General features: G+C 44.6%; 1 protein-coding gene across 2 annotated transcripts in view; it reads right to left on the reverse strand.

Annotated features, from left to right (window-relative positions):
• Positions 1-9,443: 9,443 nt before the first annotated feature.
• Positions 9,444-25,900, reverse strand: part of SAP130 (Sin3A associated protein 130) — a 107,786-nt gene continuing 91,329 nt past the window's right edge. Inside the window, exons 17-21 of one of the 2 annotated variants that reach the window (XM_080670468.1) lie at positions 23,472-23,720; positions 22,785-22,910; positions 12,124-12,227; positions 10,544-10,657; positions 9,444-10,318 (exon numbers count right to left, since the gene is read on the reverse strand). In XM_080670468.1, coding sequence (XP_080526594.1) covers positions 10,160-10,318; positions 10,544-10,657; positions 12,124-12,227; positions 22,785-22,910; positions 23,472-23,720 — 752 coding nt within the window. In that variant the 3' untranslated portion in view covers positions 9,444-10,159. The remainder of the gene's footprint in view (positions 10,319-10,543; positions 10,658-12,123; positions 12,228-22,784; positions 22,911-23,471; positions 23,721-25,900) is intronic. The other variant, XM_080670469.1, reaches the window with a different exon arrangement.

A 25,900-nucleotide genomic window follows, 5' to 3' on the forward strand; every position in this document is an offset into this window, starting at 1 on the left:
TTAGAAAATTTTCTTGTTTTTTGAGGTAGGCCTGTAGTGCTATGGACTTCCCTCTCAGGACTGCTTTCACTGTATCCCATAGATTTCCATTTTTTGTGTGTTCATGTTCGTTTGTTTACAGGAAGTTTTTTATTTCTTTCTTGATCTCATTGGTAACCCACTCATCCTATATAATAAAACACCAATATGCAAATCGACCAAATGGTGGAAGGACTGGTTGCTCTGATGCACACTGACCACCAGGGGGCAGACACTCAACCCAGGAGCTGCTCCCTGGTGGTCAGTGTGCTCCCACAGAGGGAGCGCCGCTCATGGCTGGGCTCATGGCTGGCGAGCACAGTGGCCATCCCCCGAGGGGTCCTGGATGGCGAGAGGGTGCAGGCCAGGCTGAGAGACCTCCCCCCTGCCCCGCCCAGTGCATGAATGTTGTGCACCGGGCCTCTAGTTATTTAATAACATGCTTTTTAGCTTCCATGTTTTTTAATGTTTTTGCGTGTTTTTATTGTAGTTGATTTCTAGTTTCATGCCCTTGTGATCCGAGAAGATGCTTTGATATAAGTTGAATGCTCTTGAACTTGTAGAGACTTAATTTGTATACTAACATCTGTTGTAAATATCTGCGTTTTCCAATGGTCTTAGGCTCTACAGCAGTGGTTCTCAACCTGTGGCTCGTGACCCACAGGTTGATAACCACTAGCAGGGTCACCTAAGACAATCGGAAAACACAGATATTTACATTACGATTCATTAACAGTAGCAAAATTACAGTTATGAAGTAGCAACGAAAATAATTTTATGGTTGGGGGTCACCACAACATGAGGAACTGTATTAAAGGGTCGCGGCATTAGAAAGGTTGAGAACCACTGCTCTAGAAGATCTATTCAGTGATGTCAGTATTATGTACAATAGCCAAAAGGTAAAAACAATCAAAGTGTCTATGAATTGATAAATGGATAAAATAAAATGTGATACATACATACATATAAAGAATTTATTAAGACAGAAAAGGGAATAAAGTTCTGATTCATGCTACAACCTGGATAAACCTGAAAAATCTTATGCAAAATGAAATAATCTAGACATAAATGGACAAATATTGCATGAATACACCTATATAAATTACCTGAATTAGGCAAATCTATAGAGACAGAAAATAGTTTAGAGATTATCAGGGGTTAGATTAGGAAAAATGAGGAATTATTGCTCAATGATTACAAAAGGGCAATAAAAACACTTTGGATATAGATAATGGTGATGTTTGCATAATATAATGTAACTAATGCCACAAAATTGTATACTTAACATGGTTACAATGGCAAATTTTATGTTATATATTTTTACTACAATTTAAAAATTAATAATGCAATATATAAAAAACATTGAATTAAATTATATACATTATTTTTTTAAATAAATCTTTATTCAGATTATTACAATTATTTCTCCTTTCCCCCCCCCATAGCTCCCCTCCACCCAGTTCCCACCCCACCTTCTGCCCTTACCTCCCCCCCACTGTCCTCATCCATAGGTGTATGATTTTTGTCCAGTCTCTTCATGAACCCCCCATACCCCTTTACCCCTGAGAATTATCAGTCCACTCCCTTTCTATGCTCCTGATTCTATTATATTCACCAGATTATTCTGTTCCTCAGGTTTTCAATTCACTTGAATTTTAGGTTCACTTGTTGATACATATGTATTTGTTGTTCATAATTTTTATCTTTACTTTTTTCTTCTTCCTCTTCTTTAAGAATACCTTTCAGCATTTCATATAATACTGGTTTGGTGGTGATGAACTCATTCAGCTTTTTCTTATCTGTGAAGCTCTTTATCTGCCCTTCAATTCTGAATGATAGCTTTGCTGGGTAGAGTAACCTTGGTTGTAGGTTCTTGCTATTCATCACATTGAAAATTTCTTGCCACTCCCGTCTGGCCTGCATAGTTTCTGTTGAGAAGTCAGCTGACAGTTGTATGGGTGCTCCCTTGTAGGTAACTAACTGTTTTTCTCTTGCTGCTTTTAATATTCTCTCTTTGTCTTTTGCTCTTGGCATTTTAATTATGATGTGTCTTGGTGTGGTCCTCTTTGGATTCCTTTTGTTTGGGGTTCTGTGGGCTTCCTGGACTTGTAAGTCTATTTCTTTCACCAGGTGGGGTAAGTTTTCGGTCATTATTTCTTCAAATAGGTATTCAGTATCTTGCTCTCTCTCTTCTTCTGGCACCCCCATAATTCTGATGTTGGTACGCTTGAAGTTGTCCCAGAGTCTTCTTACACTATCTTCAACTTTTTGGATTTTTTTTTTTTGCTTTTTGCTTTTTCGGTTGAGTGTTTTTTGCTTCTTTGTATTTCAATTCTTTGACTTGATTTTTGTGTTCCTCTTGTCTGTTTTTGGGTCTCTGTATAATATTTTTTATTTCAGTCAGTGTATGTTTAATTTCTAGTTGGTCCTTTTTCATATCTTCGAGGGTCTCGTTTTATTTATCGGCCTTTTCTAGGATATTCTTGAAAAGCCTTATAACCATGGTTTTGAATTCTATATCCAGTAGTTAGTTTTCCTCCATTTCTTTCGTTTGTGATCTGATTCTTTGACGCCGCATTTTCACTGCTTCCCTGAGTTGGTAAGGTAGATTTGTGTGCTAGGTTTCCAATATGGCCCAGTGGGTCTGCCTCCCCAGTTAACCTGAGGTGGACACTCTTGGTGCACCCCTTTGTGGACTGTGTGTACAGCCTTGTTGTAATTAAGTCTTGATTGTTGTTGGTATCACTGGGAAGAATTGACCTCCAGGCCAGTTGGCTGTAAGGATCAGCTGTGTCTATGCTGGGAGAAGTTCGGTGCTGGAGACAGCCTTATAGGATTAGACTTGCCAAATTGCAATAGCCTCTGTGCTCAGCTTGGATGGGGTGGAGTCTCAGTCTTGGCTTCCCATCAGCCTTGCCCTTGCGCGCACGTGCGCGCCTTCAGACCTCTGCCTTCCCTGGCTCCTGAGTCTCCGCCTGAGAGTCTAGACTCCCCCGGTAAGAGCGTGGGTCCCCAGGGGCTCGCCTAGAACCGGGGTTCAGTGCAGTCAGAACTGGGGCCCAGTGCAGTCAGGAGCCTCCGACTCCCTTCCACTAGGGAAAGCCTGTGGCAACCTCCGCAGCCTTTGTGCGCACTGGCACGCGCATGCCTTCAGACTTCTGCCTTCCCCAGCTCCCGAGTCTCCGCCCGAGAGTCCAGACTCCCTAAATTATATACTTTAAATAGGTGAATTGTATTGGTTGTAAATTATTTTTCAATCCGACTGTTTCAAAATAAATAAAAAATATAGTATTAAAAATCAATTGTATGTGTATAGTAGTAATGACTAAATAAAAATAAAATTAAGAAAATAATTTCAGCCAAAACCGGTTTGGCTCAGTGGATAGAGCGTCGGCCTGCGGACTCAAGGGTCCCAGGTTCGATTCCGGTCAAGGGCATGTACCTTGGTTGTGGGCACATCCCCAGTAGGGGGCATGCAAGAGGCAGCTGATCGATGTTTCTCTCTCATCGATGTTTCTAACTCTCTATCCTTCTCCCTTCCTCTCTGTGAAATATCAATAAAATATATTAAAAAAAAAAAAAGAAAATAATTTCATTTACACTAGCATCAAAATAATAAATGTTAGGCCCTGGCTGGGGGCTCAGTTGATGACAGCGTCGTCCCAATACATCCAGGTTGTGGATGTGATCCCCGGTCAGGGCACATACAAGAAGCAACCAACGATTAGGTAGAAAAACAAATCAATATTTCTCTCTCTCTGTCTCCCTCTCCCTCATTCCCCCTTCCTCTGTTTCTAAAAATCAATCAATAAAAAAATAATAAAATTTAGGAATGAGTTGAACAAAAAGCTTTTACTCTGAATACTATAGAACACTAGTGAAAGGAATTAAATTAGTACCAAATTAATAGAAAAACAAGCTATGATCATGGCCAGAAGACTATAATAAGGTGGCAAAATTTCCAAAATTTATAGACTCAACATATCTTCAAAATTTCCAATGACATTTCTGCAGAAATTGACAGGCAGATCCTAAAATTTGCCTAGAAATCTAAGGAATACAGAACAGCTAGAATAATCTTTTAAAAACGTAACACAATGAAGAACTCACACTTCCCAATTTCACAACAAACTTAAAAGTTTCAGTAGATATGATAGTGTATGGCAGTGGAAGGCTAGACATAGATGAGTGGAATATGACTGACAGTCCAGACATAAGCTTTCACATAAACAGACTGCTGGATAATCCACTGCTGAAAAAAGAGTTTCCAACAGCTTGCCATAGCAAAAAATACATAGACCTTAACACAGACCTTATACTTCAACAAAATTACCTCAAAGTGATGACCCATTTTGTAAATCACAAAACTATAAAAAGCCTGTAACAAGCCCTGGCTGGTGATCTCAGTGGTTAGTGCACGGAAGGATCATGGGTCCATTCCTGTTCAAGGACATGTACCTGGGTTGTGGGTTTGCCCCCGGGCGCGTGCAGGAGGCAACCAGTCATTGTGTGTCTCTCTCACATTGATGTTTCTCTTCTCTCTCTCTCCCTCCCTCCCTCTCAACTCTCTCTGAAAAGCAATGGAAAAGGTGTCCTCGGGTGAGGACTAACAACAACAAAGCCTGTAACAAAACATAGGGTTTGGTGATGAGTCATTAGGTATAACTCAAAAGCACAACCCACGAAAGAAAAAAAACTGATGTTGTAATTTATTAAAATAAAAAACTTATGCTCTTCAAAAGATAAGCCACAGACTATGAGCAAATATTTGCAAAACGCATATCTGAAGGAGGACTGGTATTCAAAATATATAAAGTACTCTCTTAAAACTCAATCAGAAAACAAACAATATATAAAAAACAATATAAAAATGGCCAAGGAACATATAAAATGCTTAACATCATATATCATTAGGGAACTACAATCAGTGAGATACCACTACACACCTACTAAAATGGATAAATTACCAATCAAGGACAACACTAAATGTTGGTAAAATGTAAGCACAGAAACTACTTACTGCTGGTGGGAGTGCAAAATAGGGCCGTCACTTTGGAGGGCAGATTCTTTTAACCTTATGATCCACAGTCCGGTTTTTACCCAACTGACTTGAAAATTTATTTCCACAGAAGAACTGCACGCAAATGTTTATAACAGCTTTATTCATAATAGTCACTACCTGAAAGCAATAGGTCCTTTAATAGGAAAATGAATAAACAAATGGTTGCATAGTTTCACAGTAGAATACCACTAAGCAGTAAAACGAAATAATTATAATACATAAAACAAATGTTTGAATCTCACGTTATGTTGAGCATAAAAGCCAGACACAAGTTAAGTATGGATGGTATAAGGCCATTTACATGAAGTTCAAGGACAGACAAACCCATGATATACCAGTGTTACCCTTGGGTGGGGCAGAGGCGTGCTGACTACAAAGGGGCACGTTCTGGAGTTATGGAGATGTCATGTGTCTTCACGCAGATGTTGGCTATGGGTATATATATTTGTCAAAATGCATAAAATTGTATACTTAAGACAGGTATTTCACTTCATGCAATATTATACTACAATAAAATTGGTTATTTAAAAAATTGTCAAGATACTGGCTATTTTGGAGGGATATAGGGGGTTGTGATTGGGGTGGAGCAGATTCAGGGCTTCTGAGGTGACTAGTGTTGGCAGTGAAAGGACACCTGTGGTTAACTGGGCTCAAATTCATAACCAGATCTGGCAGCCATTGTTTACAGAGGTCCCTCGCACAGGCTGCATTCCAGGGAAAACCCAGACTGGGCTGCCAGCCTCCTGGCCTCTTGCAGGGTGCTCCTGTGCTTGCTCGGAGTTGACCCTTAGAAAGCAGTTCCTAGGATAGAATTTGACCAATAGGACTTGGTCTTTCCTGTCCAATTGGAGCTGCACAGCTATATCCCTATTTGCATCTTCACCATCCAATCAGAGCAGTTCCAGTCCTACCAATCAGCAGTGCTATTTGGATTAATCAAGCTGTGAAGACTTCGAGTCCTCATTTGCAAAGAAGTGGACCAATCAGGGACAGGGACCGGCACTCTGTGCTATTAAGCCAGCTTCACCTGGGCCTCCACAGAGCACACTTCCAGTTCTGGCTGAACTGCGCACCCCCCTGGGTGCGGGAGCTGTCCCATCCACGTGGGCGGAGCTGGCTCACTGAAGCTAAACTGTGACCCTCCCCGCCTTGGGCCCCTGGCCAGGCTACTCCCCTGAGCTGCCCCACAGCCCTGCTGCTGAACAGTGTGCTGCTCCAGTTAAGCCATTTTCACTGGAGTCTGATCACCCACCACACCCCAAACTGGGGATTCCTCAGCAGTGATCGGCCACGTTGGCTTGCCATGGACACTAGCCAAGTTCTGTCTTACCTTGGGCAGTGATTTCAAAATTGTTCTTTAAGGATTTATGAAGCTACACATTTGTTTCATTTAGTGTTGTGTGTCTGTGCTCTATGACAAAAATTACGAAAAAATGCCTTTCAAAGGTGTCCATTACACCCCGGGGCTCGGCTGGGTCAGACAGCCTCTAAGTAACATTTAAACTCTAAGCTGTGTCGACTTTACTCTGACAAAGTAGCTGAAAATGAAATACCATTTAAAAATGACCTTTTGAAATTTCTAGGTTTAAAAAAATACGATTTTCTAATCCAAGCAGATGGATTAACACTTTTTCCCAAGTTTATTTTTCTTTGATTTTCACTGTAAACAGATGCCAAATCCAAGTCTTATCTCAAAATACATTTCCAATTCTTTCTAATCGTCAAGTAAGTATATGAATGATGGTTTTCTGGACCAACAGCCCTTAATATCTGGACTTCTCAGCACTACCCTCCTGGTCATAAACCCCTGGAGAGCACAACTAACAAAACCACCAGCTAAACTTTTAGCCACCATGAAGGAAGCTGCAGAAGATGTCGATGTTACTTTTGAAGATCAACAAAAGGTAAACAAATCTGCACAGAATACAAGCAGAATCAGAGCTGAAGGAAGAAACAGATGTAAAAAAGCTACAACCCCCAAACGTTGAAGGTGCTTGCGAGGACATCCTGCAATGCTTAATGACATCTTATCACATTGGTGGTTTTCATAGCCATTCTCAAAAAGAAACACAGAAATGTTAGAAGATGCAAAGAAAATTTTTCAAGAACCTGATGTCTTAGAACCCAGCTCAGCGGGTGTTGCAGTTTTGAAAGTTCAGTTTATATGAAAAAATTGGGGAACATAGACCTTGCTGCGGCTAAGTTAAACATTTTGCCTGGCTGGTAGTGGTTCAGTGGTTGAGCACTGACCTATGAACCAGGAGGTCATGGCTCAATTCTGTCAGGGCACATTCCCAGGGTTGTGGGCTTGATCCCCAATAGGGGGCGTGCAGGAGGCAGCTGATCAATGATTCTCATTATTGATGTTTCAATCTCTCCCTCTCTGAAATCAAATTAAAAAATATGTATAAAAAGTTAAATATTTTATAATACTTAAAAAACTTGCTTAACCAACTTGAATATTGTTTAAATGATAATTTCTCTTCTTCAAATGATATGCAGGCAAAATTATCTTTTGTAAAAAGATTTTCATTTATTTTAATGGAAACTTGCCTATTTTCATGTCTTGCTTGTTTTATATTTTTAAGACTATTCATCTGTGTATTTTGCATAATGATTATATCAAGTGTAGGGGTTTTAAGTCATACTATTAAAATCAGTTAAGAAAAAAAAAAAGATTGTATGCAGGTCCTAGCTGGTTTGGCTTAGCAGTTAGAGCGATGGCCCTCAGACCAAAGGGTCATGGGTTTGATTCTTGGTCAAGGGCACTTATTTCCATTGCCGGCTTGATCCCTGGCCCAGGTCAGGGTGCATGTGGAATGTAACCAATTGATGTCTCTCATAGATGTTTCTCTCCCTTCCTCCTCCCTCCCTTCCACTTCCTCTGAAAGTCAACAGGGAAATAACTTCGGGTGAGGTTTAAAAAGAAACCTGCGTGCCCCCACAGAGCAGAACGCGCAGATGGCTTTATCTGCAACGACCACCAGCAGCAGCAGAGTGCCTTTCACTGGTGATGGGGAACCCAGCTGTGGGACAGCCATACGATGGAATGCTCGCTGATCAGCAATAAAAAGCAATAAACGTCACCTCAATAAATTTAATAAAAAAAAAGCAATGAACTCTTGAAACTAGCAACATGAATATAACTCAGTATAAATTTCCATTACACTGTGTAAAAGCCAGACTCCTTGCCATAAAAAATATTATACTGGATGATCCCATTCATACATCCCAGAAAACGCACCCTAGAGAGGTAGGAAGCGCATTAGCCGAAATTGGGGAGGCAGGTAAGGGCAAGAGAGAGAAGTCACAGGTACAAGGAAACTTATGGGTCTCACAGATACGTTTACTATTTTGCTTTTGGTGCTTTCATGGGTGTTAACAAATGTCAAATTGTATCCTTTAAAATGTTTATTGTATACCAGCTAGTTTTCAATGAAACTGTTTAATAAAAATGTTGTGCACGTAGGCTAGGTGCACCCCGCTCTCCCAACTTCTGACTCTGTTCCCTCCAAAGGTGAAGGCTAACGGACACACTGGTTCTACCTGCACTGACAGCGAAGCCTGCGCTGAGGGCGTCCCCGGACCAGGTCATGGAAGTCTTGTTTAAAAGAAGGTGTTGATCCTTTGGAGAACAGGCTTGTGAAGCAGGGTCCCTAATACCTGAGTCTGCCCTTCACTCGCCAGCAGCCCCACGGGGCCACGGGGCAATGTGCACGGAGCCGAGCCAGGGAGCGCTCCCCAGGAGGCATGCCAACAAGCGGCAGTGTTTCCCACGTGGACTCCAGGCCCCACAGAGCCCAGGGGGAGCAGCTCGCCTGCTCCAAGGACGTCTCCCCAAGGTCGTGCAGGCCTGCGTCTGAACCAGAAGCCAGAAGCCTCTTCTTCAGCCCTACCCCAGGCGAGAACTGCCCGCTCCAGGTCCGGGGAGGGAGCATGGCCCCGAGGCCTGGTCACATGGGCAGACTCTCAAGTCTGTTGAGAACAGGGCTGAGAAGAGTGCCAGCCCCGCGGTGGCAACTGGGACTCCAAGTGCAGCCAGCAGGACCCCAGCCAGAGGGACAGGGCTGCTGGGGCCAGGGCTACCACATCCATCCAGCCAGCGGCCTGGAAGCAGGTAACTGTGCCGACCACTAGACCACACTCCTGGAAGCCCCACCCACCACTGCAACCTCTGTGGTCCCAAAACCGACCCTGTATACCTGCACGGGATGCGACCTAGCCTTAGGTTCCAGCGAGGAAGAGCTGCCGGGACATCCATCTCCCAGTACCAGTTGAGTGGAACCCATTGTGTGCGAGACATGCCAGGGGTCAGCATGCCAGTGGCGTTCAGCGCAGCACGGACTCTAAAACCACGCAGATGCTCATGTACAAAACCTCGCGGAGTCCTTTATTGACCTTGGGAGATGTGTGGTACACACAGCTGACAGTGTCACACCGGCCGCAGCAGCACAGACAACCAAGAGCCACTTCAGAACAGCTTCAGGGCCATTCGTGGTGCTGCCTGCTCTGAGCCTCCACAAAACCCAATGGACACACGCAGGACAGACAACAGAATAGCTTCACTTTGAAATGGTTCTTAAAAATGACAGTAATTGATAGTTCAAACCCCTTAGAGTGTGAGATGTGCCGTTCTTGGTGCCATGGCGCAGCTGAGAGAGGCAGACAGAATCAGGACGGAGGGAGGGGGCTTCCATGTGAATGAGAACAGCGGTCCAGGGGCTGAGAACTCCCAGCCAAGGCTGAGCACGGGCTGACAGGACTCATCAGGTAAACAGTTATAAACCAGAAAGCTGACAAAATTCCAGCCATCACCGTCCACTGATTCTGGTGGGCAGCCTCTGGGCCCAGGCATCCCTGGTGCCAGTGCACTGAGGAGGGACAGGCCCAGAAGGACGAATGGAAGCCACGGTGTCAGCTCCGGGACACTGACACCAGGGCCCTCCTGCCTTCACGTGGTCATTAAGGAGCGAGCGCTTCCTTTATTTCAATGTTCCACTTGGAAGATAACCACACCCTCCCGCCACCCTGCCATCATTCTTCATACATTCCGTTTCCCAAGTCCTGACTCTTCTGGAGCTAGACCTTCTCCTTTCGCTTCAGCTTTGACACCTTCTTGACAGTTCCATTCTTGTTGAGAAGCTTCAGGACACGGTCCTTATGGTCCAGAACCTTGAGCATGGAGTCCCTGGCCTCGCTGATCTGGTCCATCACCAGCTTACACCTCTGCATGTTCCCCTGGAACAAAAGACAGGTCACTGTCAGCCAGTCATCTGAGGTGCCACAGCTCTTAAAGGTGCCTCATCTCTGAACTGGGACACTTTGAGGCTTTCACACAGAAAACGTTTCAGTGCTTACTGGCAATGCAGGCTGAAGTGAATAAGCTCAGATAAACATGAGTGGGTGAAGGGGAGAAAGGAAGAACCACACAGCAGGGGAGAGGAGGGGAGGGCTGGGGCCCACCTGGATGAGCTCGCTTATTCGGTGCAGGTCATCATCAGTCGCTGCTTTCTTCTTGGGGATAATCCCTTCCTGGAGGGTGGTGAGTCTCTCATAGACGTCGTGTTCTAGATTCGTCTGCAACACACAAGGCGGTGACAGTGGGACCTCAGAAATGCTTTATTTGGGTCAACTTCAGGCCCATAAATCACCTTGCATCGCCTTTTTAAACTAGCGTGAGAGCTGTTTGGGTGGTGAAATCCTTTCTCGCAATGACGAAAGTGATCAGGAACAACTTACAATACAATCTGCTGTAATTTAGAGTCCACATTCAAGGGTAACTTTTTTTTGGTTAATCTTCACCCAGGGATATTTTCCCCACTGATTTTTTTAGAGAGTGTGGAAGTGAGGAGGAGAGACTGAGAGAGAGAAACATTGATGTAAGAGAGACATCGATTGGTTGCCTCTGCACAGGAATCAAGCCTGCAACAGAGGTACGTGCCCTTGACCCAAATCGAACCCGGGACTCTTCAGTCCATAGGCTCACGCTCTATCCACTGAGCCAAACTGGCTAGGGTAAGGATAACTTAAAATAATACATTTTTATTGATTTTAGAGAAGGAAGAGGGAGAGAGAGAGAGAGAAACATCAATAAGAGAGAATTATTTATGGGCTGCCTCCTGCATGCCCCCCACTGGGGATCAAGCCTCAAACCCGGGCATGTCCCCTGACTGGGAATCAAACTGTGACCTCCTGGTATGTAGGTCACAGCTCACTCGCTGAGCCACATCGGTTGAAGCTAGGGTTAACTTTTCAATACTGCCCTGGGTAAGTGCCTCTGGAACAAGTCCATGCTGTGCACAGACACGTGCTTCTCTGTGAAGTACAGAACCAGCTCGCTCCCCGCCCCCCAACTTATTCACAAAACCATGCTGTCGGTCCAGTTACTCCAGCGATGGACAGACTCCTGAGGTGGCTGCTTCCCTAAGCCCTTCCCTCGTTGGTGAAGGGGAGACCCCAGCCCAAGGGTTCTGGAAATGGCTGAAACCGCGACCCCCACCGACACTGGACAGATGGGATAAAGAGCAGTTTACTAGTCAACACACGCCCAGCCCCGGGGGGGAGGACACTGCACCTCGCACCTCGTGGGGCCCCAGGGCCAGGAGGGCTGTCCTGAAGACCCAGTGCACAAGCAGGGGCTGAGGAGGCAGGCTCTGTAGGGTCAGAGGGCGCGGGACCCAGGGCTCCCACAAGCAGCGAGCTGGCCCAGCCTCCAGCAAGCAGTGGAGACCATGCCTGGTGCCGGGGAGAGCAGAGCGGGGAGGGTGCACAGTGGGCCGTGAGGCCTATTTCATGTCACGGCAACACACACACTAAGCTGAGCTGCGGGTCTCACACCAGAGGTGCGCCTAGGCTTTGGTTCTGCGAACCAGAACTAAGATATATTAGATCATAATTACACCTATGAAGCAGACACAGGAATGAGCACCCCCAAAAATTCTCTCAGAGCCATGGCGACTGGGGTGTTGGAATCGCTCAGGAGAACCTCGCAGGGAACTCGCACCTGCAGCCCCGCCCGCCTCGGCAGGCCCAGCCCCACCTACCAGCTGTAGCAACTGGGCAGCACAGAGGTGGACTTTCCAGCCTTGGGCCCGGCAGGACACCCCCTTCTGGCTGGCGATTTCCTGCAGCATGGCTTTCTTCTCCTCTGGAACCCGGAAAACACAGAAAGCACACTTCAGTTTTCAGGAAGCTAAAATCCTTAGTGCTTAAGTGGCTCAAGTGCTACTATTTTATCAAGAATTTCCTTGAGGGGGGTGGGGGGGCTAGAGATCACCCAAAGGACACTGTATGCATGCAATTAGCATAACCAAAAGACACAGACACTGGGTGGTGGGGGCTTGCCCTTGGGGATGGGAGTGGCTGGGGGGTCAAATGGGGGAGAAAAAGGAGGCATAAGTAAAACTTCAGACAACAAAAAGAGCCTTAACTGGTTTGGCTCAGTGGATAGAGCATCAGCCTGTGAACTGAAGGGTCCCAGGTTCGATTCCAGTCAAGGGCATGTACCTTGGTTGTGGGCACATTCCCAGTAGGGGGTGAGCAGGAGGCAGCTGATCGATGTTTCTCTCTCATGGATGTTTCTAACTCTCTATCTCTCTCCCTCCCTCTCTGTAAAAAAAAATCAATAAAATATATTTAAAAAAACAAAAACAAAAGAATTTCTTTACTTAAATGTCTTTAAGTAAGTCCTTTGCATTTAAGCCATTAGGAATAGAGGTCACAACATGAATAAAGGCTCTTTGTCCATCACTAAGAATGCTTGAAAGACAGGCTCTGCTGATCTGGTGAGTTCCAAAGATGCAAGTTATTATTCTATTTTCTTAAAAGAGGGAACCAGTCCTCAGTGGGCAGAAGCCTTGCTCAGGCGTGACGCTCGCAAGCAGGTGGGAGCTGGGCAAGATGTCCTTAGAGGCGCCACAGTGCCACCAGGTCTCGGAGAAATCATGGAATCCAATCTGTGTAACACTTCCATTTGGGTAAGAAAAGTCCAGGAATCAGAATTGTGCAGTACAATAAAAAGTATATTTTAAAAATTTAAGAATTCTTAAAAATACCCCACCCACTATGTATTTGTCAAAACCCAATGAATGCACACCACCAGCACCGAGCCCCGATGCCCACGGTGAGCTATGGTGACGCTGGTGCTGGTGCAGGCCCGTCCGCGGTAACAAGGCTGCGTGGGGGGCAGGGGTGCATGGGAAATCTCTGCACTTTTTGTTTAATTTTGTTGTGAACCCAAAACTGCTCTAAGAAGTTCGCCAATTAAAAAAAACCCAAAACCCTATGTAGCAGGCAAATATTAGCATGAATATGATTAAACAATTTTTAAACTTTCTGAGATAATTATAGATTCACAGGCAGTTGTGCGGAATAACAGATGCATGTCATCTCCCCAGTTTTCCTCAATGCTTCGGAATTACTCAAAAGAACACTGTGCTGCAGTTCTGTATATTACAGCCACAACGCTGACACAGAACTGACCCAACAGGCACCACGCTTTACATGTGCTTATGGGTTTCACTGTAAACATTTAAAAACACGTTTAGTTTGAAATAAAGATTCACAGGAAATTGCAAAGATAGTAGAGATATATTTGATAAGGGACTTTTATCTAGAACACACGAAGAATTACAACTCAGCAATAAAATGAGAAACCAATTAAAAAGGGCAAAACATCCAAAAGGACATCTCTCCAGAAGAACGCAAACCGTCACTAGGGAAATGGCAATCGGAGGGGCCTGGCGGGGCGCAGCTGGCTGGAAGGTGGTCCCGCACACCAGAAGGCTGTGAGTCCAATCCCCAGTCAGGGCACATGTGGGAGGCAATCGATCGATGTTTCTCACATCTATGTTTCTCTAAGCAATAAAAATATATCCTTGGGCGAGGATTAAGAAACACACAAAATCAAAACCAAGAAGCCCCACTGCCCACCCACCAGCATGCTGTAATAAAGAAGCCAGTAAGTTATGACAAGGATGTGGAGAAATCAGAAGCCTCACACACAGCTGATGGAAACATAAAGTGTATTCACTTTGGAAAACAGTCTAGCATTTATTAGAATGTTAAATACAAAGTTACTAAACAACCCAGAAATTCTGTTCCTAATTATATATCCAAGTGAAATGAGAGGATACCACACAAAATGGACGAATGTTCATAACATCATTTTCATAATAAACATTGGAGAAAGCCCAAATGCCCATCAAGTGATGATGGCTAAAACATGGTACATAAACTAAAATAAGGAATGAAGTACTGATACACGCTACATGGATGACAGAAGACGGCATATTGTATGATTCCATGCATCTGACATGTGCAGCGCTGGGAAACCTACAGAGACGGAAAGTAGATCAGAGGTGGCCTTGGCGGAGGGTGGGGAGTGAAGATGGCAGGACCGGGGGGATGGCGAGCGAAGGGGCATGGTGTCTCTTATTGGCGCAAAGAAAATGTTTAAAAACTAACTGTAGTGATGGAGGCACAACGTTGTGAATATATGAAAAATCACTAAATTGTCCATTTTAATATGTGAATTCTCTCAATAATGCTACTAAAAATAGTAAAGAGGTCAAGTTCACTCCACTGGTTGCACCTGACATCACCAGAGAACAGATCAAACCCAGGAAATAGCCGTGGACGGAAAGGGTTCGCCTGCCGCTTCACAGGCCAGGCCAGCGAATCCCGTGCGCGCGCCACCCCCCCCCCCCGCCCCCGCCCCCACCCCTGCACGGAAGAGCCCCCTCCTGCGGCACCGAAAAGGTCACCCCCCTGCCCCACCGACTGCGAACACTGTCTGCACGCCTGTCATTTTGAGAACGTGACATAGATAGGAGTCCCTTTCACACATCACCCTGTATGTGTCCCTTTAAAATTGGCATGTCCGAGTCTTTCCTTTCGCTCCTGTCTGATATGCCACAGCTTGTGTGGCCACTGCCACAGATGCTGTCTGCCTTGTCTCCAATTGTTGTTTTACAAACAGTTGCTATGAACATCTGGGCACAGAATTTTGGGTGGACACAGGTTTTCATTCTTCTGGGGTAAATGCTCAGAAGTGGAGCTGCTGGGTCATAGAAGTGTGTATTTTCTGTTTATGAAATTATTTCCAGAGCAGCTCAGCATGTATGAGGGTGCTCTGCTAATCTGCTCCCTAGTGAGACGGGCGAAACATTCTAAAATAACCACTGAGTACCTCTGGAAAGGTCCTGAGGGCAAGTAGCAAATGCAAAAACATCTATTCCAGCTGATGAGGCAGGCAGAGCAGGTCTGCAGCCTCTGAATGACACCCCCGCAGGCCCCTCCCTGGGCAGGGCACCAGCGCTTCCCTGCCTGCCTGCCTGCCACTTGCTGCGGAGGTTAAGTCACAGGTGAGAACAACTGAGCTGTGGGGCTTCCTTGGCTCAACCCTGAGGTGGAGTGGACTGTGCCTGGGAAAGGACAGTGGGAGGAGCCCTTCCCAGCGTGCGTGTGGTCCTGTGAGATCAGGCCTTCCCCGCACTGAGCACCCCCCAGAGAGCAGGGTGTCCCTCAGGAGAAAGTCTCTAAAGCAGGGAGCTGCTACTCTCTTCCCAAAGGAACTGACTGCATTTGTAAAGGGAGAAGTTCAGACATGAAGGCGCCCCCAGAAGGGGGTGTAGTGAAGGGCAGGGAGAGAACCCTGTAGGTCTAAGGGAGATGCAGTCGAGACTGTGGGCTCACTGTGGGCAGGAGACCAATGACGGCCACACTGACCTCAGACGCGATCCCGATGAGAAGCTGCAGCTCACTGGATTCATTGGCAGGGGAATTGATCTGTGTCACAGGACGCATCCCAGCATGTCCTGAGTTCCCGCAAAGGCAGGCGGCTGGGGCTTCCCAGCCAGTGTCATGAGGAAGAGCAGAGCCCAGCAGCCATCATACTGACCGGTTGTTCTGCCATTTGGTCGATTTGCATATTAGGCTTTTATCATGTAGGATGGTGTTTTTACAATAGAGGCCAAAGGTAGCATATCCAAAATGTTCACAGGGATGTGCATCAGTCCTAAGAAGTGTTCACCAGGCTCTAAGTCAGGGGTCCTCAAACTACGGCCCGCGGGCCACATGCGGCCCGCCAAAGACATTCATCCGACCCGCCGGGTGCCGCTGCCTGTCCTGCTTAGCAGCCGACTCGCAGTGCGCATAGGAATTTGTTCATAGTTTTTTTTTTAAACTATAGTCCGGCCCTCCAATGGTCTGAGAGACAGTGAACTGGCCCCGTTTAAAAAGTTTGAGGATCCCTGCTAGGTGCAGAATGTCTACCAGGTATTCTTCTAAAAGTCTTACATTTCAAAGTTAAATCCATTTTGAATAAATTCTTGTAATAAATTAGGTTGAGGTTGTTTTTTTTTTTAACTCATGAATGTCTAGCACTGTCTGTTAAAAAGACTTTACTTCCTCCACTGAATTGGTTTTGCACTTCAGTAAAAAAAAAAAAAAAAAAATTAGCTGAGCATATGTGTATGGATGTATTTCTGCGTTTTCTGTAACATTACATCATCTATATGTCGATCCCTCCGCAAATACCACTGCTGTAATTACGATAGCTAAATTATAGGCTTTTCTTGTTTTTCTCAAGATTATTTTAGCTATTCTAGCTCCTATGCCGTTCAATGTAAAGTTTAAAATATGCTTTATTATGTCTACAAAAGCCTTTGTGTGATTTTGATAGGAACTGCATTAAACCTATTGATCAATCTAGGGAGAACTGACATCTTTATAGAGCTTTCTAACCCATGAACATTGTATGTCTCCTCAAAATCCTCATAAGTTCATTACAAGTGTCTAAGGTTTCTGTGTGTTGGTATTGGACCCAGTGACTTTGCTGAACGCCTTTACTAGGCCCAGGAGTTTTTTCAAAGAATCCTTTGAGATTTTCTATGTAGATGATGTCATCTTCAAATAGGGTTCATTTTCTTTCTCTCAAACCTATATAGCTGTTTATCTTTTTCTTGCCTTAAAGTGTGGCTAGAACTTCCCGTTCTCTGCGGAGTAAGGGGTGGGGCAGAACAGCCTTGTCATTTTGCTAATCTCAGGTAAGGCGAATGTTTAAGTTGGTAATTCGGTATGGCCCACGAATGTTGTAAATATCCAAATTGCCCTTGGCAGGAAAAGCTCCCCACCTGTTGAAAACATTTTATCAAGTTGAAGGAAGTCTTTCTCTTTTCCGATTCTTGAGTTTTTATAAGAAGTGTTGAATTTTGTCAAATAATTTTCAGCATCAATTAATATAATCACGTAATTTTTCTTAAATAAGCTTTTGTTGTGGGATGAATTGTGTTCCCTCGGAAAGACATGTTAAAGTCCTAACCCTTGGTACCTACAATGTGATGGTCTTTGCAGATGTAATGCAATTACACTGAGCTAAGATGGACCCTAACTCCAATGACGGATGTCTTTCTGAGGAGAAGAGTCAGATACACATTGAAGAACACTTGTGGGTCCGGAGGCAGAAACTGGAGGGAAGCAGCTGCACACCCAGTGCTATCCAACGCTTGCTGGCCACCGCCAGGAGCTGGACAGGCAAGGAGAGCTGTCTTCCGCAGACTTCAGAGGCTGGTCCTGCGGATGCCTTGATTTCGGATTTCTGGCCTCCACAACTATGAGATAAATGTCTTATTTTAAGCTCTCTAGTTTGTGGTACTTTATGGTTTTCAAATATTAAACCAGCTTTGCATAGCTGTAACAAATCTCATTGATAAAGCTGTAAAATTCTATTTATATATTGCTGGATTGTAATTTACTAACAGTTGAAGTTTTTTTGCTTCCATATTCATGAGAATTATCAATACGTAGTTTTCTGTATTTATACCCTTTTTGGTTTTTCTACAAGGGAAATACAGACTTCATAAAATGAATTTGAAACTGTTCCATCCTTTATTTTAGAAAAGATTGTAGAAAATTATGTTGATTGTTCACTTAAACATTTGGTAGAGTTTCCCAGTAAAAGTAGCTGAGCCACCCTAGCTGGTTTGGCTCAGTGGATAGAGCATCGGCCTGCAGACTGAAGGGTCCCAGGTTTGATTCCGGTCAAGGGCACATGCTGGGGTTGTGGGCTCGGTCCCCAGTTGGGGGCATGCAGGAGGCAGCCAATCGATGATTCTCTCTCATCATTGGTGTTTCTATCTTTCTCTCCCTCTCCCTTCCTCTCTGAAATCAATAAAAATATATTAAAAAAATAAAAGTAGCTAAGCCTAGGGATTTCTATTTGGAAGATTTTGAATTATGGATTTAACTTATTTAATGGCTATAGGACTATTGAGATTTGTCTATTTATGGTGGAGTTTTGGTAATTCCTGGTTTTGAAGTTATCTGTCCATTTTATCTAGGACACTAGAGGCCTGGTGCATGAATTTGTGCACCAGTGGAGTCCCTCGGCCTGGCCTGTGGGATCCCAGATTGTGAGAGGGTGCAGACCAGGCCGAGGGACCCCACCAGTGCACGATGGGGGCTGGGGAGGGACGCGGGAGGTTGGCCAGCCAGGGAAGGGCCGCGGGAGGGCTCCAGGGCGTGTTCGGCCCGTCTTGCTCAGTCCCAATTGGCCGGACCCCAGCAGCAAACTAACCTATGGGTCGGAGCGCCTATCCCCTGGTGGTCAGTGCGCCTATCCCCTGGTGGTCAGTGCATGTCATAGCGACTGGTCAACCAGTAGACTGTCTGCCCCCAGGTGGTCAGTGCACGTCATAGCAAGTTGTTGAGCGGCTTTAGTATATTATGCTTTGATTGGTTGAACAGATGACCGGACACTTAGCATATTAGGCTTTTATTATATAGAATTGACTTTAAAAACATAAAGGCGTTCATAGTATTTTCTTACTTGAGGCCGGGTGCATGAAATTTGTACACTGGGTGGGGGCGGGGGAGGGAGGGTGTCCCTCAGTCCGGATTTTGAGAGGGTGCAGGCCAGGCTGAGGGACCCTACCGATGCATGATCGGGTCTGGGGAGGAAAATGGGAGGTTGGCCAGCCGAGGAGGGATTGTGGGAGGGCTCTAGGGTGCGTCCGGCCCGTCTTGCTCAGTCCTGATTGGCCGGACCCCAGCAGCAAGCTAACCTACCAGTCTGAGCATCTACCCCCTGGTGGTCAGTGCATGTCATAGTGACTGGTTGACCGGTTGACTGTCTGCCCCCTGGTGGTCAGTGCACGTCATATCAAGCGGTTGAGCAGCCTTAGCATATTACACTTTGATTGGTTGAATGGCCACCTGAACACTTAGCATATTAGGCTTTTATTATATAGGATGCTTTTAATGGCTGCACAATATGTAGTAATATCCCGTTTCACTCCTGATAATCCCAATTTGACTCTTTTCCTTTATCTTTTTCAGTTTTGCTTAGAGATTTGATTTTATTGATATTTTTTCAAAGAACCAGTTTTTGTTTTATTGATTTAACTTCCTCTTTAAAATTTTTTTTTACTGATTTTAGAGAGAGAGGAATGGAAAGGGAGAAAAACATTGATGAGAAAGAACATTAATCAGTTGCCTCCTGCAGGTCCCCTAGTGAGGACTGAGCCTGAATCCGGTTATGTGCCCTGAATGGAACTGGTGACCTTTTGGTGTATGGGACAACACTCAATCGAGCCACACTGGCCAGGGCTTAATTTCCTCTTTTCAATTTCACTGATTTCTGCTGTCTTTACTATTTTCTTCCTTCTATTTGCTTGGAGTTTATGTTGTTCTTTTTGTTGTTTTTGTTGTAGGAACTTTGAGAAGTTTCCTCTTGTCTAATGTAGCATTTAGTCTATAAATTTCCCTGTTGGCACTGCTTTAGTTGCCTCCCAGATATTTTGATTACCCTACATTTTAGTTTCGTTCACTTTATGTATTTTAAAAAATGTCGAAACTTCCTCTTTGACCCATTACTTAGAAGTGTGTTGAGTAATTTCCATGGTTTGGAGGTTTTTGGGTTATCTCTGTTTTTGGTTTCCAATGTGATTCCATTATAGGAGATGAAGATAATCAGTATAATTTCAATTCCTTTAAATCTGTGGAGGTTTGCTTTCTGGTCCAGAACACTGTCTCTCTTTACACGCTTGGTGTGCACTTGAGAAAATGTGTACTCACAAGTGTGTATGGATGTTTTTTAGATGCTGGTATATGGTGCTCAGTTCTACTAATAGATCCTTGCTGACTCTGTCAAGCGCTCCTACCAGTCGTTGAGACCGAGGCGCTGAAGCTCTCACGTCACCGCACATCTGTCAATCTCTCCTCCAGCTCCAGCGTTTTGCTTTAAGTATTCTGAGGCTCTTGGTTTTTGTTGCCTCTACATTTTTTAATAGCCCACAATGCCCTTCTTTGCTTCCAGTAATTTTCTTTCCTCTGATCTACTTTTATTTGATATTAATATAGCTACTCTTGCTTTTTAAAATTTTTCCATTGCATATATTTTCCATCTGTCAATCTACCTATGTCAATGTACGTATTTGAAGTGAGTTTCTTATAGACAGAATATAGGTGGATCTTTTTCCCATCCATTCTATCACATGTGTTTTAATTAGTATATTCAGATTATTCACACTTAAGGTAATTATTGATATGTAAGGTTAAGTCTGCCACATTATTATTGGTTTCCTGTGTTGCTTCTATTTTTTTAATCCTCACCCAAGGGTATTTTTTCCACCGTTTTTTGTTTGTTTTTTCAGAGACAGTGGAGGGGAGGGAGGAAAAAGAGAGCGAGAGAAACACTGATGTGAGAGAGAGACAGCGATTGGTTGCCTCCTGTACAAGCTTGCAACTGAGGTATGTGCCGTTGACTGGGAATCGAACCCGTGACCTTTTGGTCCCTGGGATGACACTCTAACCAGTTAGCCAAAATGGCCAGGGAATTTCTTGGGCTTCTTGATCCTGTTTTTCTTTTCTTTCCTTCCTGTGAATTACATGACCAATTTTTAACATTTCATCTTGATTTATTTTTAAGAATATAATTTTAAAACTTAGGCAAAGTAGTTCAACTAGTTTTATAGTCAAGAGACTTTGAGCAAAGGTGATGAATATGGACATGTTCAAACAGAAGATGTAGAAATCATGAACATTTTCAGTCATCAAATTACCTTTCTTGATACAGTTATGGTGAGTCCCAACAAGCAATAAGAATCTTTTAGTATGGCTTAAAATGTTACTAGGGAACCCTTTAAATGTTAACTTCTAGGCTGTGGAATTTTGGCATGAGGAGAGGTTAGTGGTCCATACCCTGCTTCCATCATAGGCCAACACTCTCTACCTTTGGAATTCTTACCTGCTTTTCAAACCTCAGGGAATACTCGTGAGGAAGAAAAGCTGGAGCGTGTTGCCACTGCTGTACTTCCATTTAGAGTAAGCATGTCAAACTCGCGGCCCGTGGGCTGTATGCAGCCCATAACGAATATTTTTGCAGCCCAGCCAATATAATGGTATGTAAGAAACGTTTGAATAAAAATTTCGAACTTAATTTTTACAATATCCTGTTGTACATAATTATTAATAACGAACTACAACGTTTGCTAATGACTGATTACTATAATCGTGTTGCATTCATTTCCCTTCTGCACCTTCTGCGCAGGCACACCATTTCTCTCCACTAATACTAGCAGTGAATATTTTAGCAGCCAATGGCCACAGCATTAGTCTTGTACTGACTTATTTGGTGTGTGCAACAGGAAATATTTCGCTTTTGGAGAACAAGAAAAATAGGTTTATTTGCGTTACACTTATTAATTTGTGAAGTTATTCAGTGTCTGGTAAGTTATTGTTCAAGAAAAAATATTAATTTTTATTAAAATGTCCTATTATTTTATGTTAATGATGACTCATTTATTTCAGCCCTTTGTATTCAGCATTTCTCTATCGAAATAGACCTACGTTTCTATGAAAATTGAAGCTTTTGTTTTTTTGTGGTCCACATACACTTAAACCTTGTTTATTTGGCCCATGTTAGCCTTTGAGTGTGACATGCTTGGTGTACGGACTGAACTGCTCGCAGAGATTAGTTAGTATAGTCCAGCTCTGCTAACCTTGAGGCCACAAGGAAACCCTCAGTGAAGTGTGTAAGTAGACTTATATAAGGAAACGGGAAACATGACCAACCCTCTCCTACCTTATACTTCTTTGTGCAATGACTGTATCTGAGATTAAGGACACTTAAAGTCTATCAGCACCAATATTTACGAAGTACTATCAGCCATTTTTATTACATGCTGGTTTATCAAAATGTTATTCTTAAGTTCAACAACAACAAGAGTCAATGTTGACCACTGCAAGAGTTACACATGTTAGATAAAGGTGGTCCTTTGGGAAATAAAACTCCCTGGAGCTTATGATGCACGTGCATCCGAGCATCCGAGGAACTCAGATGGACTATGTCAAACACCCAGGACAGCTCCTTCCACAGTTCTGTGGGGCAGAGGAGTAATCTGCCGCCACTTGAGGAGCTGGGAACACATGAAATTTACTAAGAACAATGTTGTCACTTATTTATTAGACTGAGTTTCCTATAAAGTAGACACAGCTTTCTCAGGCAAAGAGTAATTTTGCAAATTTTATACCCAAATGTACATTTTGTCTAAGTTAAACATTAAAGTTTTCAGATTTTATAACAAAAACTTAAGGTTTTTTAGAAAGTGAAAACTTGAGAACCTGTCTGTTCTACTGTGATTATAATACGCAAGTAAAAGACCAATTTCATGCATTAACAATGAAGTTTCTGGGGGAAGCTAACCTTTAACCCGGACGTCACTGTATCGTTGAAAGTGGTGGTAAGCAGCTTTCCAGGGGTTCCGATAGTGACGAAGCAAAGTAATGGGAGGTCTTGGACGCACAGGGACATACCTCACTCCTTCTTCATCTGTTTAAAGGGAACAAAAAGAAGATGCTAAGTAGCTTATTACATACTAGAGGCCTGGTGCACGAAATTCATGTACTTGGTGGTGGTGGTGGGGCGTCCCCCTCAGCCCAGCCTGCGCCCTCTCGCAGTCCAAGAATGCTTGGGGGATATCCAACTGCCGGCCTAGGCCCACTCCCTGCACCTAAGCCAGCAGTTGGATGTCCTTAGTGCTGCCGCGGAGGCAGGAGAGGCTCCCGCCACCACAGCTGCGCTCGCCAGCCGTGAGCCTGGCTTCTGGCTGAGCAGCGCTCCCCCTGTGAAAGTGCACCGACCACCAGGGGGGCAGACACTCAATATAGGAGCTGCCCCCTGGTGGTCAGTGCACATCAGAGTGACCGGTCGTTCCGCTGTTCGGTCCATTTGCATATTAGCCTTTTATTATATAGGATTCACCACAATCCTCAAGGTACAATTCCAATAAGTGAGCCATAGTGGAATCTGACTATGTAAACAGCTTTGGGATTGATCCTGACTTAAGTGGGAAAGCTTCACACGACAACACTGAGTCCAAATGGCCATTACCAATGTACTCCTTGGGAGGAGACTTGCGCTTCTCCGCCTTCACCAGAAGACTCTTGGCTGTGGACTTCTCGTCATCAGTGCTGTTGGTCTCCATCATGTCCCCCTCTTCTGTGGAAATCACATGCTGTTGCTTCCGAGGCTTTTTCCTTGGGGAGGCACCAGGTGGCAGGTCACTTGTAGGCATGGACAGGTTGTTAGCCAGCAACGCAAGAGATGGTGACATAGTGCTGGCAGCTAGTGGAGGAACTGCTGCGTGGGAGAAAGCGCACACGTGTATGAGAACCCAAATATAATGGAAAGCGTCACTTGCTGTCCATCAATGAAAATAAAGTAGAAAAGAGAAACCCTTGTGGAGTTTTCCTTTGTGCCCGGTGCCAGGTAAGCACCAGCTGTGCAGAGGCGGCCAGGTGTTTCCCGACACCTAACACCTAACACCTCTCTGTCTTTGCAGGAGGCCTCAACTTCTTATGGGGCGCGGGAGTGACAGCCAGCCTCGAGCAGCTCTCTTGAATCAAAAGCACCGGTGTCAAGCCTCCGGGATGGCAGCGCCAACCCTGAGGACTTTATGGGGCCCACATACCACCTCTGAGCATCTGACTCTGGGCTTCTTGTCCAAGGGGAACAAGAAACCACATGGTCAAGCCACTATTTCAAGCTTTTAAGCATGAATTCTTAGAAGTTACCCGGTTTAGTCATATACTTTTAAGATAATCTGAATTAGTAGGCATGTTTTATGACTCCCAATTTAAAGATGAGGAAACAAGGCACAGGCCATGGCAAGCGCAGGACGGCGTGGAGCCAGGCTGAGCTCGAGCTCTGGCACCCACGGCACCCAGCCTCCTATCAAGCAGCCTCCACAGGGAGGGGAGCACTCGCCTGGCTGTGCGTGAGTCATACACCTGGGGCCTTACAAATCATGACAAAAGTTCGCCTCTATCCTTATTTCCATCTACCATATCCCTATGCTCCTGCCCCCACCCTACCTCGGCGCCCTGTCCCAACAGGTACTACTTGAACACTCTCCTTTTCATCTCAATTTCTAGCATCTGATTCTCCAGGCAAAACCAACTGTTTTTCCAGGTCACACCTCTTAGCAACCAGTCTCCAACAACCCCTAGTCCCCAGTAGGAACTATTAGCCACTAATCCTACCTTTTTCTTTTTTTTTTTTTTGCTGTTGCTTATCCCTCTCCTTATTACTGGTTTTTAATTCTACCATCAATTTTATTTGCTGCATTCTTTCATTGGACCTTCTCTTGCTTCCCTGTCCTCACTTTCTCCAAGCAGCCCGCACCTGTGCCGCTGAATGTCACTATGCTCGCCGTCTCCTGGCTTACTTGCTATCCTCCACGCCTTTCCTGCTACAGGGCAATCCCAGAGTATCTGCTAAATCCACTCTCTCCACACGGCCATTTCACCCTTCTCCCTCCTCACACTTCCAGCACCTCTTTTCCCAGCCCTGCTCTTAGCTGATCACCTTGCTTTCAATTTTACTGCAAATAAATAAATGAATACAATAAAAGGAACAATCAGAAAATGCCCATAAATCCCCCCACCATATATACCTACTTACTTGCACCGGGACCACGTATTTCCTTGTCTTTGTGTTCCTGCCCCTGACACTGCTCCAGGAATCCTCATCTTTCTCCTGTACCATCAATTTTTTCCACGGACAGGATCACTCCCACATGGAATTGTAATGCCCAGCTTAAAAATAACTCCTCTTGGCATCCCTTCCCTTCAGCTACTGCCCTTCCTTTTTCTATCCCTTTTACACAACCCTCAAGGACTGTTCACACTCACTGGCTCCAATGCTCCTCTCCATCTTTCTCCTGAATCCACGCCAATCATCCTCGACTAATGTAATCACATAAGAACAGCTCTTCTCAGGATCGCCACAGCCCCCAGCTGCTAAAGCCAATGGTCGCAGCTCAGTCCTTATGTTTTTGAAAATTTTATGTTTTATTAAAATTTTTTTCAATTAGTTTATTTTCATAATTATTTTGTATTAGTTTCAGGTGGACAGCACAGTGGTTAGACAATCAAATACTTGACAAAGTGCTCCCACTGGTATTTCCACCTGGCACCACACACAGTTCCTGCAATATTACCGACACTGCTCCTCGCTGGACTTGGTGTCCCATGACAGTTCTGTAACTGCCAATCTGTACTTCTCAGTCCCTTCCCTTTCTCACTGTCCTCCAATCCCCTTCCCTCTGGCAACCATCCGACTGTTCTCTGTACCCATGCATGTTTCTGTTTTGTTCATTTATTTTGTTCTTTAGTTTCCACATATAAGTGAAATCATATGGCATTTGTCTCTCAGACTGACTGATTATCCTATCTAATAAAAGAGTAATGTGCAAATTAGCCATCATTCTGCTATACCCACAAGCCACACCCACCAGCCAATCAGGAGTGAGTATGCAA

This window comes from Plecotus auritus, assembly GCF_963455305.1.
Source record: "Plecotus auritus genome assembly, chromosome: 5".
In the NCBI taxonomy this organism is placed as follows: Eukaryota; Metazoa; Chordata; class Mammalia; order Chiroptera; family Vespertilionidae; genus Plecotus; species Plecotus auritus.